This window comes from Coregonus clupeaformis, chromosome 7, assembly GCF_020615455.1.
Source record: "Coregonus clupeaformis isolate EN_2021a chromosome 7, ASM2061545v1, whole genome shotgun sequence".
NCBI classification, from domain to species: domain Eukaryota; kingdom Metazoa; phylum Chordata; class Actinopteri; order Salmoniformes; family Salmonidae; genus Coregonus; species Coregonus clupeaformis.
In genome coordinates, this window is record NC_059198.1 from 35004316 (window position 1) to 35021726 (window position 17411).

The 17411-nt window shown below is 42.4% G+C and overlaps 1 protein-coding gene across 1 annotated transcript in view; it reads right to left on the reverse strand.

Annotated features, from left to right (window-relative positions):
* The window catches only part of LOC121550784 (transient receptor potential cation channel subfamily M member 4-like), an 87007-nt gene extending 69976 nt beyond the window's left edge, over positions 1 to 17031 (reverse strand). Inside the window, exons 1-3 of the mRNA XM_045221377.1 lie at positions 15779 to 17031; positions 3674 to 3735; positions 3365 to 3542 (exon numbers count right to left, since the gene is read on the reverse strand). Coding sequence (XP_045077312.1) covers positions 3365 to 3542; positions 3674 to 3735; positions 15779 to 15850 — 312 coding nt within the window. The 5' untranslated portion in view covers positions 15851 to 17031. The remainder of the gene's footprint in view (positions 1 to 3364; positions 3543 to 3673; positions 3736 to 15778) is intronic.
* Between the last annotated feature and the right edge of the window lie 380 nt (positions 17032 to 17411).

A 17411-nucleotide genomic window follows, 5' to 3' on the forward strand; every position in this document is an offset into this window, starting at 1 on the left:
CAATTTACTTTTATTTGTTGTGTTTAAACGTGATTGTGATAGAATCCAAATCACTATTTGTATCGTTGTTTCCTCTAGCGAGCACAAGCCCTGGCAGCGTCAGGTCCTGTGTTCTTCTCGGACTTCACCCCACAGTCCATTCTGAGAAGTAGCCTAATCCTGTACCCAACCCCTCTGCCTCCCCTGGGCATCTCCTTCTTGCTGCATCCTCACTGTGCCATTACTTTCATCAAACTTTTGCCCCCTTTTTCAGTTGTATATACTTTTTTTCACCATATGTCTCTAACCTACCTCTTGCTTGTATTAGTAATATCTGGGTTGAAGGACTGATTCGGTGTGTATTGCTTGTGAAGAATATATCAGGCAAAACTAAGTTGGAGTCGAATACATTTGTTGGAAATCATGGCTTGTACGGCTTTAAGTCTGATTAATGTCTTAGTATGAGCAGAGGGATTGAATCATTTGTCTGAAGACATAAAAGGAAAGCAGATGTCAATGAAAAACTTGTGAACTGTATTATTATTATTCATGTCTTTTGGCTTTGTCATTATTGTTTTTGTCTGACATTGGGGAAGGGCAAGCCCCTTATCAGGTTATTATTTTCTGAGAATGTATCTCTCTGACTCTCTCTAGTGTCATCCATAACTGCTATGAGACATGGGAATTGTTTATGCACATTTTTGCTTTTGGTCTGATACCTGCCAGGGGGGAAGATGAATAGTTTTCTTTTCGATAGCCTGTAATGTCTCTTCCTCATAACCTGAAATAAGATCTGTTCACCCAAATATTTAACTGTTAATTTCTGTTGTCATTAACTTACTAATTAAGTAAATGGCCATGGACTAACAAAGGACACCAAGGAAGGGCTTGTTTTCTCCTTGGCATTATTCAGACAAACTTGGAAGAAACACAACTAAGTTGAGTCTTCAGTTCCACATTACGCCAGTAGATGTCATTCGTAACATAAATGACAGCAATTTAACGGATGATTTTGGTGAAATGGTACTACCATGGCAATCATAGTAGTGTTGATACATACAGTGCCTTGCAAAAGTATTCATCCCCCTTGGCGTTTTTCCTATTTTGTTGCATTACAACATGTAATTTAAATTGATTTTTATTTGGATTTCATGTAATGGACATACACAAAATAGTCCAAATTGTTGAAGTGAAATGAAAAAAATTACTTACGGAAAAGAGGTGCGTGCATATGTATTCACCCCCTTTGCTATGAAGTCCCTAAATAAGATCTGGTGCAATCAATTACCTTCAGAAGTCACATAATTAGTTAAATTAAGTCCACCTGTGTGCAATCTAAATGTCACATGATCGGTCACATGATCTCAGTATATATTGTGTATATACTGTTCTGAAAGGCCCCAGAGTCTGCAACACCACTAAGCAAGGGGCACCAGCAAGCAAGCGGCACCATGAAGACCAAGGAGCTCTCCAAACAGGTCAGTGACAAAGTTGTGGAGAAGTACAGATCAAGGTTGGGTTATAAAAAAATATCAGAACATTTGAACATCCCACGGAGCAGCAGCATTAAATCCATTATTAAAAATTGGAAAGAATATGTCACCACAACAAACCTGCCAAGAGAGGGCCGCCCACCAAAACTCATGGACCAGGCAAGGAGGGCATTAATCAGAGAGGCAACAAAGAGACCAAAGATAACCCTGAAAGAGCTGCAAAGCTCCACAGCGGAGATTGGAGTATCTGTCCATAGGACCACTTTAAGCCGTACACTCCACAGAGCTGGGCTTTACGGAAGAGTGGCCAGAAAAAGCCATTGCTTAAAGAAAAAAATAAGCAAACACGTTTGGTGTTCGCCAAAAGGCATGTGGGAGACTCCCCAAACACATGGAAGAAGGTACTCTGGTCAGATGAGACTAAAATTGAGCTTTTTGGCCATCAAGGAAAATGCTATGTCTGGCACAAACCCAACACCTCTCATCACCCCGAGAACACCATCCCCACAGTGAAGCATGGTGGTGGCAGCATCATGCTGTGGGGATGTTTCTCATCTGCAGGGACTGGGAAACTGGTCAGAATTGAAGGAATGATGGATGGCACTAAATACAGGGAAATTCTTGAGGGAAACCTGTTTCAGTCTTCCAGAGATTTGAGACTGGGATGGAGGTTCACCTTCCAGCAGGACAATGACCCTAAGCATACTGCTAAAGCAACACTCGAGTGGTTTAAGGGGAAACATTTAAATGACTTGGAATGGCCTAGTCAAAGCCCAGACCTCAATCCAATTGAGAATCTGTGGTATGACTTAAAGATTGCTGTACACCAGCAGAACCCATCCAACTTGAAGGAGCTGGAGCAGTTTTGCCTTGAAGAATGGGCAAAAATCCCAGTGGCTAGATGTGCCAAGCTTATAGACATGCCCCAATAGACTTGAAGCTGTAATTGCTGCAAAAAGGTGTCTCTACAAAGTATTGACTTTGGGGGAGTGAATAGTTATGCATGCTCAAGTTCAGTTTTTTTGTCTTATTTCTTGTTTGTTTCACAAGAAAAAATATTTTGCATCTTCAAAGTGGTAGGCATGTTGTGTAAATCAAATGATACAAACCCCCACGAAATCCATTTTAATTCCAGGTTATAAGGCAACAAAATAGGAAAAATGCCAAGGGGGCGGGTGAATACTTTCGCTAGTCACTAGCACGCTATGTACCTCAGTGGATGATAGTTGATTAATTGGCTTTACCACCAATTAATATTGCATTTATTTGCAGTGCTGCCATTTAGTTGCCATTCAAGGATTGCTCCAGCAGAGAGGCAACCATGGTAGGCTACTGTTGGCTCTGAGAGACAATGGGTTGTGGTCACAAGCTCTTGACTATAAGGAACGTCAGGGCTAGTTGTGGTCATGTAGCTAGCTAGCTATGTTAACGCCTAACCATCTAACTCTCGCCATTCCACCCAGTTGCTAAAGTTACCTGACGCTAGCTAGCCAGCCCCGACAGAAGCGCAAAACAATCGATAATATATTTAAGTTATCATTACTTATTTATTCACGTTTAGTGTCAATTTCAATAAGACACTGACGTTATCCACCTAAGAAACACTGAAAACCCGGAAACAGATTTGAAGCAGAAGCCCGAGCAATTGACCACTGAGAATTCTCAAGCTGTGAGCTTTTTCACACTTTGACTTAACAATCAATCAGAGCCAATCATAACCGTAAAAATGCTCACAATAATAATCAATTGTGAGCTATTTCACACTGTGAGCTTTTTAACATGACACCGGGCACTAAGCCATTAATCACCCAGCCATCATACTGACAGAGATGTGTGTGTGCGCATGTGTTGGTATGTGCATGCGCATACATGTGTGAGTGTGCGTTACCCACATGGCTGTGTCTCCTGCCGGCCCCTGCGAACTCCAACTCTCCGAAGGCGTCGGTGGGGTACTCTGAGGAGTGCTGAGAGCTGTCCCACTGGGTGACGATGGCCGCCCCGAAATAGTCTCCTGTAGCGATGGAGCAGTGTGTCTCCCGCACACCCCCACACTGACACAACACACCATTGCTGACAGGGAGAGCGAGAGAAAGACATACACATGAATACACACAACCAGCCGTAACAGTCAACAGACAACACAGACACACTGACAACATTTGCTTTGCATGGACATGTTGCATTGGGTAACTGTATTGTACCTAAAGGAGTCCTCTATGAACGTGGTGCAAACTCTCTTTTTGATGATCTTGGGGATCCAGCTCTGTGAGGGAGAGAGATTGAGTCACTATTAGATTATCTTACTGAAGTCTCTATATAACAGGCTACAGCCTACAGATGTTGAATGGTAAGTGAAACAGGGTGTATGGTAGCAATTAGTGAATAGCCAAGTCAACATATACTGTGTGTGTGTGTCAGCAGGCACAAGCACTGTGTTGTTCCAGCACACTACAACTAGGACTTGCATGAAGATTGTTGTTATGGGCAATGTGCTGTGGACTCAGAAAAAAGGGTGTTACATACATACATACATACATACATACACACACACACACACACACATACATACATACATACAGTACCAGTCAAAAGTTTGGACACACCTACTCATTCAAAGGTTTTTCTTTATTTTTACTATTTTCTACATTGTAGAATAATAGTGAAGACATCAAAACTATGAAATAACACATATGGAATCATGTAGTAACCAAAAAAAGTGTTAAACAAATCAAAATATATTTTACATTTGAGATTCTTCAAAGTAGGCACCCTTTGCCTTGATGACAGCTTTGCACACTCAATCATACCCACATTTACATAAGTATTCAGACCCTTTACTCAGTACCTTTGGCAGCGATTACAGCCTCGACCGTTCTTGGGTATAACGCTACAAGCTTGGCACACCTGTATTTGGGGAGTTACTTCCATTCTTCTCTGCAGATCCTCTCAAGCTCTGTCAGGTTGGATGGGGAGCGTTGCTGCAAAGCTATTTTCAGGTCTCTCCAGAGATGTTCGAGTCCGGGCTCTGGCTGGGCCACTCAAGGACATTCAGAGACTTGTCCCGAAGCCACTCCTGTGTTGTCTTGGCTATGTGCTTAGGGTCATTGTTCTGTTGGAAGGTGAACCTTCGCCCCAGTCTGAGTTCCTGAGCGCTCTGGATCAGGTTTTCATCAAGGATCTCTCTGCACTTTGCGCCGTTCATCTTTCCCGTCTCCCAGTCCCTACCGCTGAAAAACATCCCCACAGCATGATGCTGCAGGTTTCCTCCAGACGTGACGCTTGGCATTCAGGCTAAAGAGTTCAATCTTGGTTTCATCAGACCAGAGAATCTTGTTTCTCATGGTCTGAGAGTTCTTTAGGTGCCTTTTGGCAAACCCCAAGTGGGCCTTTTACTGAGGAGTGGCTTCCGTCTGGCCATTCTACCATAAAGGCCTGATTGGTAGAGTGCTGCAGAGATGGTTGTCCTTCTGGAAGGTTGTCCCATCTCAACAGAGGAACTCTGGAGCTCTGTCAGAGTGACCATCGGGTTCTTGGTCACCTCCCTGACCAAGGCCCTTCTCCCCCGATTGTTCAGTTTGGCCGGGCGGCCAGCTCTTGGAAGAGTCTTGGTGGTTCCAAACTTCTTCCATTTAAGAATTATGGAGGCCCCCAGGTCGGGGGCCCCCCAGATAGCATATGATAGCAACATTTGTAGAATTGCAGGAAATTAGCTGTAAAACTGCAACATTTTCTCTCAGCCTCATGGCAAAATGTGAACAAAAGCATGATATGGTCCACCTGGCACACACTGGTTGAATCAAAGTTGTTTCCACATCATTTCAATGGAATTACGTGGAACCAACTTGGAATAGACGTTGAATTAAAGTCTGTGCCCAGTGGGGAGCTATAAAACAGCAAAAGTGTAGAATAGCAGGAAATTTGCTTTAAAACTGCAACATTTTCTCTTCTACAACAGACGTAGGATTTAAAAAAAAATGTAATCCCCTTTTAGACTACATTTTAAGACAGCAACATTTGGAAAATGTTCAAGAGGGTGTAGACTGTGTGATTACCACCTAAACCAAAGTGAGAACTACCACAGTCAAGGACCTCCAATATGCAGACAACTGTGCCATTATCGCACACTCCAAAGCAGACCCCCAAACTGCCCTCAAAAGTGTCTCCGAAGCATACAAGAGTCTGGCACTGAGCCTGAACATACAGAAAACAAAAGGTGCTCCACCAGCCTGCCCCAGGACAACCACCAAATCTGATAGTAACTCACGTTGGAAGTGAACCACTTGACAACGTGGAACACTTTGCTTACCTCGGAAGTCACCTCTCACAACGAGTCACCATTGAGGAAGAAATACAGCACAGGATATCCTGCGCCAGCACAGCCTTTGGAAAACTGACAAAGCGGGTGTCCAAAAACCACAACCTTAGTACCAACACGAAACTCATAGTGTACAAGGCTGTCATAATCCCAACCCTCTCTATGGCTGTGAGACGTGACATACAGAAGGCACCTTCAAAAACTGGAGCGTCGGCAGCAACAGTTCTTGAGGAAAATACTGAACATCAGGTGTGAGGATCGACTGACCAGCGTCCTGACCCAGGCCAACATCCCAAGCATAGAATCCCAAATCATCCTCCACCAACTCCGATGGACAGAACACTGTCTCCGCATGACCGACTCAAGGCTACCCAAACAACAGCTGTACAGGCAACTGGCGGGGGAGGGGGAGGGGGGAGCATCAAACTCATCACTGTGCACTTTTACCAAGTTCATAACTTATTTCATCTGTAGCCTAATAAACTGCATGCTTTTCCAAGTCGTAGTGGGAGGACCACACAACATATCATCACGTGACTCCAAGTTCACTTCAATATGATGGTTATTATATAAATATTTGCGCATTAAAAAGGTGTTTTTTACCACCATTTCTCGCATAATAAATCTTACCAATACAAAAAGATCCCACCATGTCAAACAAACAAATCGTCTGTTGACATTTACGAAATTGTGCCGACATTTCCTGTTTCCATCAACCCGGTCGTTACTTTTTTTTAATGCGTCAGGTACAGTAATTCATCCGGATGAAATGGTTGAATGGAAACCTGGTTAGTTTCTCTTTATTTGCTCTCTTGAACATGTCCAGCCTTCAATTGCTTATCTCTCCTTTGTTTATTTTTCTCAGATCAATGACTTTCATGCATAGTACCATATATACCAGCATGTGGGCTATCATGCCTTACAATTTGTGTCAGTCACAAAAGATATCATTTAAATTCTCAAGTTTAGTTTGTGAGAGGCTGCATACAGACATAATTTATGGGTCAACTGTTACTCATGGTGTTTTGATTTTGTCTTCTCACTCCTTTCAAATTAACTTTGATAGGGTTAGAAAAGCCTTTCAGCTTTTGGATGTCAAGTGGCCAGAGGGCCCTAAAATATAAACGCAACATGTAAAGTGCTGGTCCCATGTTTCATGAGCTTAAATAAAATATCCCAGAAATGTTCCATACACACAAAAAGCTTATTTCTCTCAAATTTTGTGCACAAATTTGTTAACATCCCTGTTAGTGAGCATTCCTCCTTTGCCAATATAATCCATCCACCTGACAGGAGTGGCATATCAAGAAGCTGATTAAGCAGCATGATCATTACACAGGTGCACCTTGTGCTGGGGACAATAAAAGGCCCTTCTAAAATGTGCAGTTTTGTCACACAACACAATAACACAGATGTCTCAGGTTTTGAGGGAGCGTGCAATTGGCATGCTGACTGCAGGAATGTCCACCAGAGCAGTTGCCAGAGAATTGAATGTTCATTTTTCTCTACCATAAGCCATGTCATTTTAGAGAATTTGGCAGTACGTCCAACCAGCCTCACAACCACATGTAACCACGCCAGCCAAAGCCCTCCACATCCAGCTTCTTCACCTGCAGAATCATCTGAGGGGGTGCTGAGGAGTATTTATGTCTGTAATAAAGCCCTTTTGTGGGGAAAAACTCATTCTGATTGGCTGGGTCTGGCTCACCAGTGAGTGGGCCTGGCTCCCAAGTGGGTGGGCCTATGCCCTCCCAGGCCCACCCATGGCTGAGCCCTTGCCCAGTCATGTGAAATCCATAGATTAGGGCCTAATTTATTTATTTCAATTAACTGATTTCCTTAAATGAACTGGAACTCAGTCAAATCTTTGAAATTATTGTATGTTGCGTTTATATTTTTGTTCAGTATACTTTGTGGGATAGTTGGCAGCTGCTGTACAGATTAAATGAGTCATGTGTCCGACCTCTCTTGTCCTGTCAGTTGATAAGATGGACTAGCCTGCCCTGGCAGCTCAACATGGACTCAGGGGTAGATTTAACATAGTAAACATAAATCGGTAATACCTTCATTTAGTATGATATGTTACGAATTACAATTCGTATGATATGTTACGAATTACAATTTGTTGTGGCTAACGTTAGCTAGGTGGCTAACGTTAGCTAGGCTATGGGTTAGTTTTAGGGGTTAGGGTTAGCTAACATGCTAAGAAGTTGCAAAGTAGCTAAAAAAGTAGTTAGTTGTTGCAAAGCTAAAATGCTAAAGTTGTTTGTGATGTGATTAGAACACACATCCTTTGGGTTGCTAGACATTCACGTTATACGCCCATCCATCCTCCCCGACTAACCTCATTCCTTTCGTTTTTGCTTAAGTAAGCTTCTGTCTAATGTAACCATACCAATAGTTACATATCATACATGTACACAGCCCATCTGTAACTAGCCCATACAACTACCTTATCCCCATACTGTTATTTATTTAGCTAATTTGCACCCCAGTATCTCTATTTGCACATCATCTTTTGCACATCTATCATTCCAGTGTTAATACGAAATTGTAACTATTTTGCACTATGGCCTATTTATTGCCTTACCTCCATAATGTACTACATTCGCACACACTGTATATACACTGCTCAGAAAAATAAAGGGAACACTAAAATAACACATCCTAGATCTGAATGAATGAAATAATCTTATTAAATACTTTTTTCTTTACATAGTTGAATGTGCGGACAACAAAATCACACAAAAATTATCAATGTAAATCAAATGTATCAACCCATGGAGGTCTGGATATGGAGTCACCCTCAAAATTAAAGTGGAAAACCACACTACAGGCTGATCCAACTTTGATGTAATGTCCTTAAAACACGTCAAAATGAGGCTCAGTAGTGTGTGTGGCCTCCACGTGCCTGTATGACCTCCCTACAATGCCTGGGCATGCTCCTGATGAGGTGGCGGATGGTCTCCTCAGGGATCTCCTCCCAGACCTGGACTAAAGCATCCGCCAACTCCTGGACAGTCTGTGGTGCAACGTGGCGTTGGTGGATGGAGCGAGACATGATGTCCCAGATGTGCTCAATTGGATTCAGGTCTGGGGAACGGGTGGGCCAGTCCATAGCATCAATGCCTTCCTCTTGCAGGAACTGCTGACACACTCCAGCCACATGAGGTCTAGCATTGTCTTGCATTAGGAGGAACCCAGGGCCAACCGCACCAGCATATGGTCTCACAAGGGGTCTGAGGATCTCCTCTCGGTACCTAATGGCAGTCAGGCTACCTCTGGCGAGCACATGGAGGGCTGTGAGGCCCCCCAAAGAAATGCCACCCCACACCATGACTGACCCACCGCCAAACCGGTCATAATGGAGGATGTTGCAGGCAGCAGAACGTTCTCCACGGCGTCTCCAGACTCTGTCACGTCTGTCACATGTGCTCAGTGTGAACCTGCTTTCATCTGTGAAGAGCACAGGGCACCAGTGGCGAATTTGCCAATCTTGGTGTTCTCTGGCAAATGCCAAACGTCCTGCACGGTGTTGGGCTGTAAGCCCAACCCCCACCTGTGGACGTCGGGCCCTCATACCACCCACATGGAGTCTGTTTCTGACCGTTTAAGTGTTCCCTTTATTTTTTTGAGCAATGTATATTTTCTGTTGTAGATCTGACTTTATGTTTTGTTTACCCCATATGTAACTCTGTTATTGTTTTTAATCGCACTGCTTTGCTTTATCTTGGCCAGGTCGCAGTTGTAAATGAGAACTTGTTCTCAACTGGCTTACCTGGTTAAATAAAGGTGAAATAAAATAAAAAAATACTAATTTGAGTGTCACAGATTTACTGACAGGCACTTACAGATGGGAAAATCTGCCTTACTGATTATTGCAGTAGTTACGTCTTTGAGGCCAGGCTAGAGTTACATTCTCAGCCTGAATCCGATGGGGCCCGACGGGCTAGGGTTGGGCCGGGCCTTAAGTTCTGAGAATTGATTCGGGCCAGACCGGGTTTGGACTTGCCGCGCTGTGTTAAAAAAAGACTGTGTGTCTGTGTGACTACTAGCGCACCTTGGCTTCTAGTAGGCTACAGCTCTCTCTAAATTTCTCTCTCCCAATCTCTCTCAGCAGCGGCGAGCAGGCACAGAGAGAAGCAACAGTATGTGGTGTGATGACATGAATGATTGATTGATTCATTGAGATATATTGGAAAAGCCCAAATTACGTAAGACAGCTAAAACAGGACGCGCTCTCACAGCTCTCAATTATACAAGGCTACTAACCTTTTTAGGCCTAATAATGATCATACAAGGCTTAGTTTTTATAATGATATTAATAATAATGACATTAAGAAGAAGAACACGAAGATCAAGAAGAATACCAAGAAGTGCAGGAGCTAGCGCTGCTTGCCAATTTGTGTGCCAAACAGGTGTTAGATTAAAAACAGTCACATTCCTATATTTATTGTTTAATTATTCAAGGCGTCCTTGATTGTATTTAAAGCCATGAATGACTCGTACGCTGTGTAATGACATTAATTAATGATTGAGATGACAGGTTTCTTTAAGACAGCTAAAACAGGATGCGCTCAAAGCAGCACGACGGCGCTGTCCAAATCAAAACGCTGTTGAAATGATCATCAAGTTGACCAGACACACAGCCTTATATGTATTATAACGGTTGGATATGACTTTGGAAGTTTCAGTAAGCAAAAATGTGATACATGCGGTCAAATGCATTAGCCTACAGTGCCTTCAGAAAGTATTCAGACCCCTTGACTTTTTCAACATTTTGTTACGTTACAGCCTTATTCTAAAGTTGATTAAATATATATTTTCCCTCATCAATCTAAACACAATACCCCATAATGACGAAGCAAAAACAGGTTTAGACATTTTTGGTAATAAAAATAAAATACTATACATAAGTATTCAGACCCTTTATAGCCTCGGGTCTTCTCGGGTATGACGCTACAAGCTTGGCACACCTGTATTTGGGGAGTTTCTCCCATTCTTCTCTGCAGATCTTCTCAAGCTCTGTCAGGTTGGATGGGGAGCATTACTGAACAGCTATTTTCAGGTCTCTCCAGAGATGTTCGATCGGGTTCAAGTCCGGGCTCTGGCTGGGCCACTCAAGGACATTCAGAAACTTGTCCCGAAGCCACTCCTCTGTTGTTTTGGCTGTGTGCTTAAGGTCGTTTTCCTGTTGGAAGGTGAACCTTCGCCCCAGTCTGAGGTCCTGAGCGCTCTGGAGAAGGTTTTCATCAAGGATCTCTCTGTACTTTGCTCCATTCATCTTTGCCTCGATCCTGACTAGTCTCCCTGCCGCTGAAAAACATCCCAACAGCATGATGCTGACACCACCATGCTTCACCGTAGGGATGGTGCCAGGTTTCCTCCAGACATGACGCTTGGCATTCAGGCCAAAGAGTTCAATCTTGGTTTCATCAGACCAGAGAATCTTGTTTCTCATGGTCTGAAAGTCTTCAGGTGCCTTTTGGCAAACTCCAAGCGGTCTGTCATGTGCCTGAGGAGTGAGTGGCTTCCGTCTGGCCACTCTACCATAAAGGCCTGATTTGTGGAATGCTGCAGAGATGGTTGTCCTTCTGGAAGGTTCTCCCATCTCCACAGAGGAAATGTAGAGTTCTGTCAGAGTGACCATTGGGTTCTTGGTTACCTCCTTGACCAATACCTTTTCCCCCAATTGCTCAGTTTGGACAGATGGCCAGCTCTAGGAAGAGTCTTGGTGGTTCCAAACATCTGCCATTTAAGAATGATGGAAGCCACTGTGTTCTTGGGGACCTTCAATGCTGCAGAAATGTTTTTATACCCTTCCCCAGATCTGTGCCTCGACACAATCCTGTCTCGGAGCTCTATGGACAATTCCTTCGACCTCATGGCTTGGTTTTTGCTCTGACATGCACTGTCAACTGTGGGACCTTATATAAACAGGTGTGTGCCTTTTCAAATCATGTCCAATCAATTGAATTTACCACAGGTGGACTCCAATCAAGTTGTAGAAACATCTCAAAGGATGATCAATGGAAACAGGATGCACCTGACCTCATAGCAAAGGGTCTGAATACTTATGTAAATAAGGTATCAGTTTTGTATTTTTAATACATTTGCAAACATTTCTAAAAACCTGTTTTTGCTTTGTCATTATGGGGTATTGTGTGTAGATTGCTGAGAAAAAACGTAACAAAATGTGGAAAAAGTAAAGCGGTCTGAATATTTTCCGAAGGCACTGTATAGCCTACTTTATTCCACATTTTTCATAATTCAGTTGAGCATAAATGTGAGTGTTCCTCTCTTCTCCATTTTCTAAGACAAGGGCTGTGTCCTCATCTCCTTCCACCTCATTGTCCTCAACACCAGTTTAAATCAATATGCTGTTTTTTCTAAATCTGTCTTTTTTTCGGGGTGTGCTCATTCAATTCCTGTGATGTCGGACCGGGCCTGGGCTCGTGCCTCAGCTCAGCAGGCTTGGGTCAGACCAGGCTGTAATTTTCAGGCCCGATGACAACTCTAGGTTGGGTGGCACAGGAGCGTTATGTTTTTACAACAAAGCCGACGGTCACTGTCCCGCCACATTGCCATTTAGAAAATAGTTGAACGTCGATAAGAAAATACAATAAAGTCGTACAGAACCTTGTTTAAATTAACAAAACAGTATGCCTAGGGCTTGTATTTATCAGCAGAAGACTAACCTACATTTATGGTCTGTAAGTGAATTAATGAATGAATTGACTTTTTATTTTTGTGTCAAATCGCCAGTTAGCAACCCATCACTTACGGGATTAATTGACACAAACAAACATTTCAATGATTCACTGTGATAATTCAGTGATAATTATTCCAGTGTTCTGTGCATTGCACATCGCAAGAGTGAAAAAGAAATCAATACATAATAGTAAATAAAGGTTATCCAAGCAATAATGATAACCCTAGGGCAGTAAAACATTATTAGAGTAAATACAGATAAATGAAATGGAAGGCATTTAAACCCAGTCTACCACAAAGGGAAGCTTTAAGTGTGAGACAGGCCTACACACAATCTATATACGTACCTGCCATTTGCTATATAGGAGTTAATTATTTTTATAAGTTAATTATAGGTTGCCTTTTTTCTTTTATTGCAGGCTTTAGGTAGCTTGGGGCGGCAGGTAGCTTAGTGGTTAAGAGCGTTGTGCCAGTAACCGAGCTGACTAGGTGAAAAATCTGTCGATGTGCACTTGAGCAAGGCACTTAACCCTAATTGCTCCTGTAAGTCGCTCTGGATAAGAGCGTCTGCTAAATGACACAAAAAATAATAATATGCTTTATCTAAAAATTCCGCAAACGGAAGTAGACAAAGGACAAAAAAACATTTCAGTTTCTACTCATCACTCAGCCACATAATGCCAGAGTATATCTGGTGGGCTTTCTGGAATAAGGACAAGGGTCCTTAGACTTTCCTCTTCCATTTCACCATTATAACGACCTGTTTCAATACGAAGGGGATATTCCCTGATCTTACCTGTGCACATAGCAATCTCTTGCTTTTAGGTGGATGTAAATAATATCTTACACAAAAATTCACCCTTAATCAAACAAACGGTTCTCAATTTGGGATGAGATTAATCCACCCATTTATTTTCATATTGCATCATCAGTTGTTTTCTTAAATAGCATCTGTGTCTTTCTTAATTTGGCTTTCATACAACTGTTCACAGTCCGACTGTTGGAAAAGGTCAGACATTTCAGTTGCCCAGGCTACCCCTATGGAGAGATCCCACTGAAAAACTTGCTGGCTATTCTGGCAATTGGCATATCCAAAGTCTCACCATACACACCTTCCATCTCACCTCACAGGGTTCCCAGCCCATGTCCCCAGTTATTGCCAGTATAGGTGCAAACTTGTGGATACTTACACTGAACAAAAATGTGCAACATGAGACAATTTCAAAGATTTTACTGAGATACTGTTCATATAAGGAAATCAGTCAATTTAAATAAATGTATTAGGCCCTAATCTATGGATTTCACATGACTGGGAATACATATATGCATCTGTTGGTCACAGATTCCTTTTTTTTTTTAAGTAGGGGCGTGTATCAGAAAACCAGTCAGTATCTGGTTTGACCACCATTTGCTTCATGCAACACAACACGTAGTCTGCGGTTGTGAGGCCAGTTGGACATACTGCCAAATGCTCTAAAATTACATTGGAGGCGGCTTATGGTAGAGAAATAAACAATAAATTCTCTGGCAACATCTCTGGTGGACATTCTTGCAGTCAGCATGCCAATTGCACGCTCAAAACTTGAGACATCTGTGGCATTGTGTTGTGTGACAAAAATGCACATTTCAGAGTGGCCTTTTATTGTCCCTAGCACAAGGTGCACCTGTGTAATGATCATGATGTTTAATCAGCTTCTTGATATGCCACACCTGTCAGGTGGATGGATTATCTTGGCAAAGGAGAAATGCTCACTAACAGGGATGGAACATTTCTGGGAGCTTTTATTTAAGCTCATGAAACATGGGACCAACATGTTGCATTTATATTTTTGTTCAGTGTAAAAAATAACATACTGCTCTGTTATGGACATGTTAATTTTTTAGATACATTTTAGCACCCCACACTCCTGCTGAATAGTCATTGTCAATAAGTAATTGTCACAAGGATTGATAATTCAGTTATTATTGTGGAATTCTGTGCAATTTATGATCAATTTACAGTTGTGCAGATTCATAAAAATATTTGCGAAACGCAATGGCCTTATGCTATAGCCCTGAGTCGGTTGATTTTTGGCAATTAATGTAAAGCTACTGGCATAGATGAATGTAGGCTATATCAAGATTAGGTTACAACAGGTTTGGTGGAACTGTAAGATCAAGATTAAGTTACAAGAAGTTTAGTGGTGATGTAAGCACTTCTAGCCTACTGAATTGGTTAAATGGGTCGAGGGAATTATATTTAAATGACAACCACAAGTTTGAACTCGAATGGAGGTGACGTGGTCACAGACTATTTACTGCAATTTACCTCTGGTTGGAGATTTAAGGCACACTATACTACCCTACCAAGCAAAAGAGCAGTAACTGCTCATAGAGTGAAACTGAGAAAAATGACTTCAATGTTTTTTTATTGTCCAGCCAAATGAATTTTAGGCATATCATTGGAGATGTGGTTATCTGTTGTCTTACTATGAGGTTACCTTTTATTCATGTTGATCCTGACATGACCTTTGACCCTAGACTGCAGTTACTTCCTTCTTGCTTGGTACACACCCACTGGAATACGTTGCCATTAAACATTTTTTTTAACATAAACTTGTTTTCATATATTTATTTGTATGTGGCTGTCAGTGTCATATAGTTTGATACTTGTATCCGCAAAGAACAATAAATAATACCAAGATAAACAGTAGACACTGCAGCCCAAAGCTCAGTGAAACCAATGTAAAAGGCAGTAACTGATGTGAGTGATGGCAGTTACTGCCTTTTTTCTTGGGTTTACTGTAACTTTTTGCAGTTACTGCAAACATGACCCCCATTTTCTCCATAGCACAACACAATGGAGGCAGGATATTTGTCCACATGATAAAGCATGTATTTAATGTATTACAAAAATGTAACTAACTCATTTTTCACCAAATGTGCATCTACTGCTCTTTTGCTTGGTAGGACAGTATAGGATAGGCTATCGCTCTCCCAGCTATACTATGTTTTTTGCATGTCTGTTTTGACAATTGACGTGCGTCAATTTTTACATAAAGCTGCGTAATCCCACTTGGGTCAAACTCCCGGAATAGGCTACTGTAATTCTACGCCTAAATTCCATCAAAGTAAAACAATTATTTTGGCATAAACTTTTGATTGAGTCTATGATAAATCTGTTAACGCTATACTTATTGCATTCAGCGAAACATATGCGCACGATTTTTCCATGCATAACCCAAAAAGACACGGGGTAATTAATGTGCGAAATTGCTCAATTTATAATAGTAAACCAAACCTGATCTTTCTCGGATTTTGCTGTTCCCGTTCTCCTTCCGCCTCCTTCATTCTCTTTATCCGTATCCTTCATTACGCACTCTATACCCCTCCCTCTCGCCTCTTCTCCGGCTAGGGGCAACAACAACAAAATCGAATAGGTCCGAAACCCAAAAACAAATAGTTTGAAGTTGACCGCTGGAAGTGCACCGCAGGCAGACACAGCGATGTAAAATTATTCCGAATGGCCACCTCGAGCTGCGCTGCGCTCCGTTCCGTCCTCACACAAGTCACACGGAGCTACCTCAAGATGTTTACAGAACTAGATGTACTGTAGCTCTGTGTAGTATAGCCGAGCCCACGACAGGTATGTTGCAAGCACGGTGTAGGAGGCGGCCATAGGGATATTTGAGAAGGGAGGGCCCACAACCAGTCACACGGAGTTCAATGTACTGTAGCTCTGTGTAGTATAGCCGAGCCCACGACAGGTATGTTGCAGGCACCGTGTAGAAGTGGGAGGCCAAAGGGATATTTGGGAAGGGCAGGAAATAATGTCCAATGTCTGAGCATCTCGAGTGCATTCAATTACATCGCAGATTCTGTTTTTCTCCTTCGTTGGACCAACAATCATGAACGAATGAAACCTTGACTTTGGCCTAGCATGTTTAACATTGTTTGTGGTATTAAGTTACTAGTTACCGTCATTAACGTTGCATTTAAACGCTGGTAATCTAACGCCTACGGCTGACGTTTGTAGAACAGCTATGTGCGTCGTCTTTAGAGCTTTTTTGCCCTCAAGCTTCTGTCGTAGTAAATATAAAATGTTATAGATTGATCTGAGTAATATGTTGTGTAAAATGGTCTTATAAATGCTGTTACAGGAGTGTGTCATGTGTCTGATACTAACAGCGTACTGTTCTGTGTCATGTGTCTGATACTGTTGTGTTAGTTGTCTGTGCATAACATTTTAGTAGCGAACAATGGACAGAGGACCATATCTTGTCACCAGGTGGCCAAGGACAACACCCACGCCACAGGCCACAATCACTTGCTGCTCCCCACTTGTTTCCCTTGAGACACACACACACACACACACACATCTCACTGTGGACGCACACTCATTCTCAACTTGACACACATACACACACACACACACACACACACACATCTCACTGTGGACGCACACACATTCTCAACTCCCCTTCTACTGGTCGGGTGCCAAGGGCAGAGGACTCTGCCGTGCACCAATGGGGCATCTGCTCTGGACAGAGCAGACCCGCCTCCTACGCCTCGGGAACCAATCAAGGGACTAGAAGAAGGACCCCTTCCTTTATGTTACATTGTATAAAATAATGCTGTAACTCTGTTTATCCATTCCTTCTCAACTGTCTCCATAAGAGGCAATTGATTGGGTCCATGCATAGGGCCCATGCATGTAGCTTGAGCAGTACCAGCTATCTCTGTTTTAATAAACTGCCTTTTGCTTAAGCAAATTCCTCTCTGTCTAGCGTCGTTGGTTTTGTACTTCCTCTCCAATTATGTGTTCACCAACACTTCCCTTTATACACAAAAGATCTCTGCTAAAAAAGTCACATGGTTTATCCGTCTCTGTGACCGCCGATAACTATAGAACAAAGTTGACTACAAATACAGCA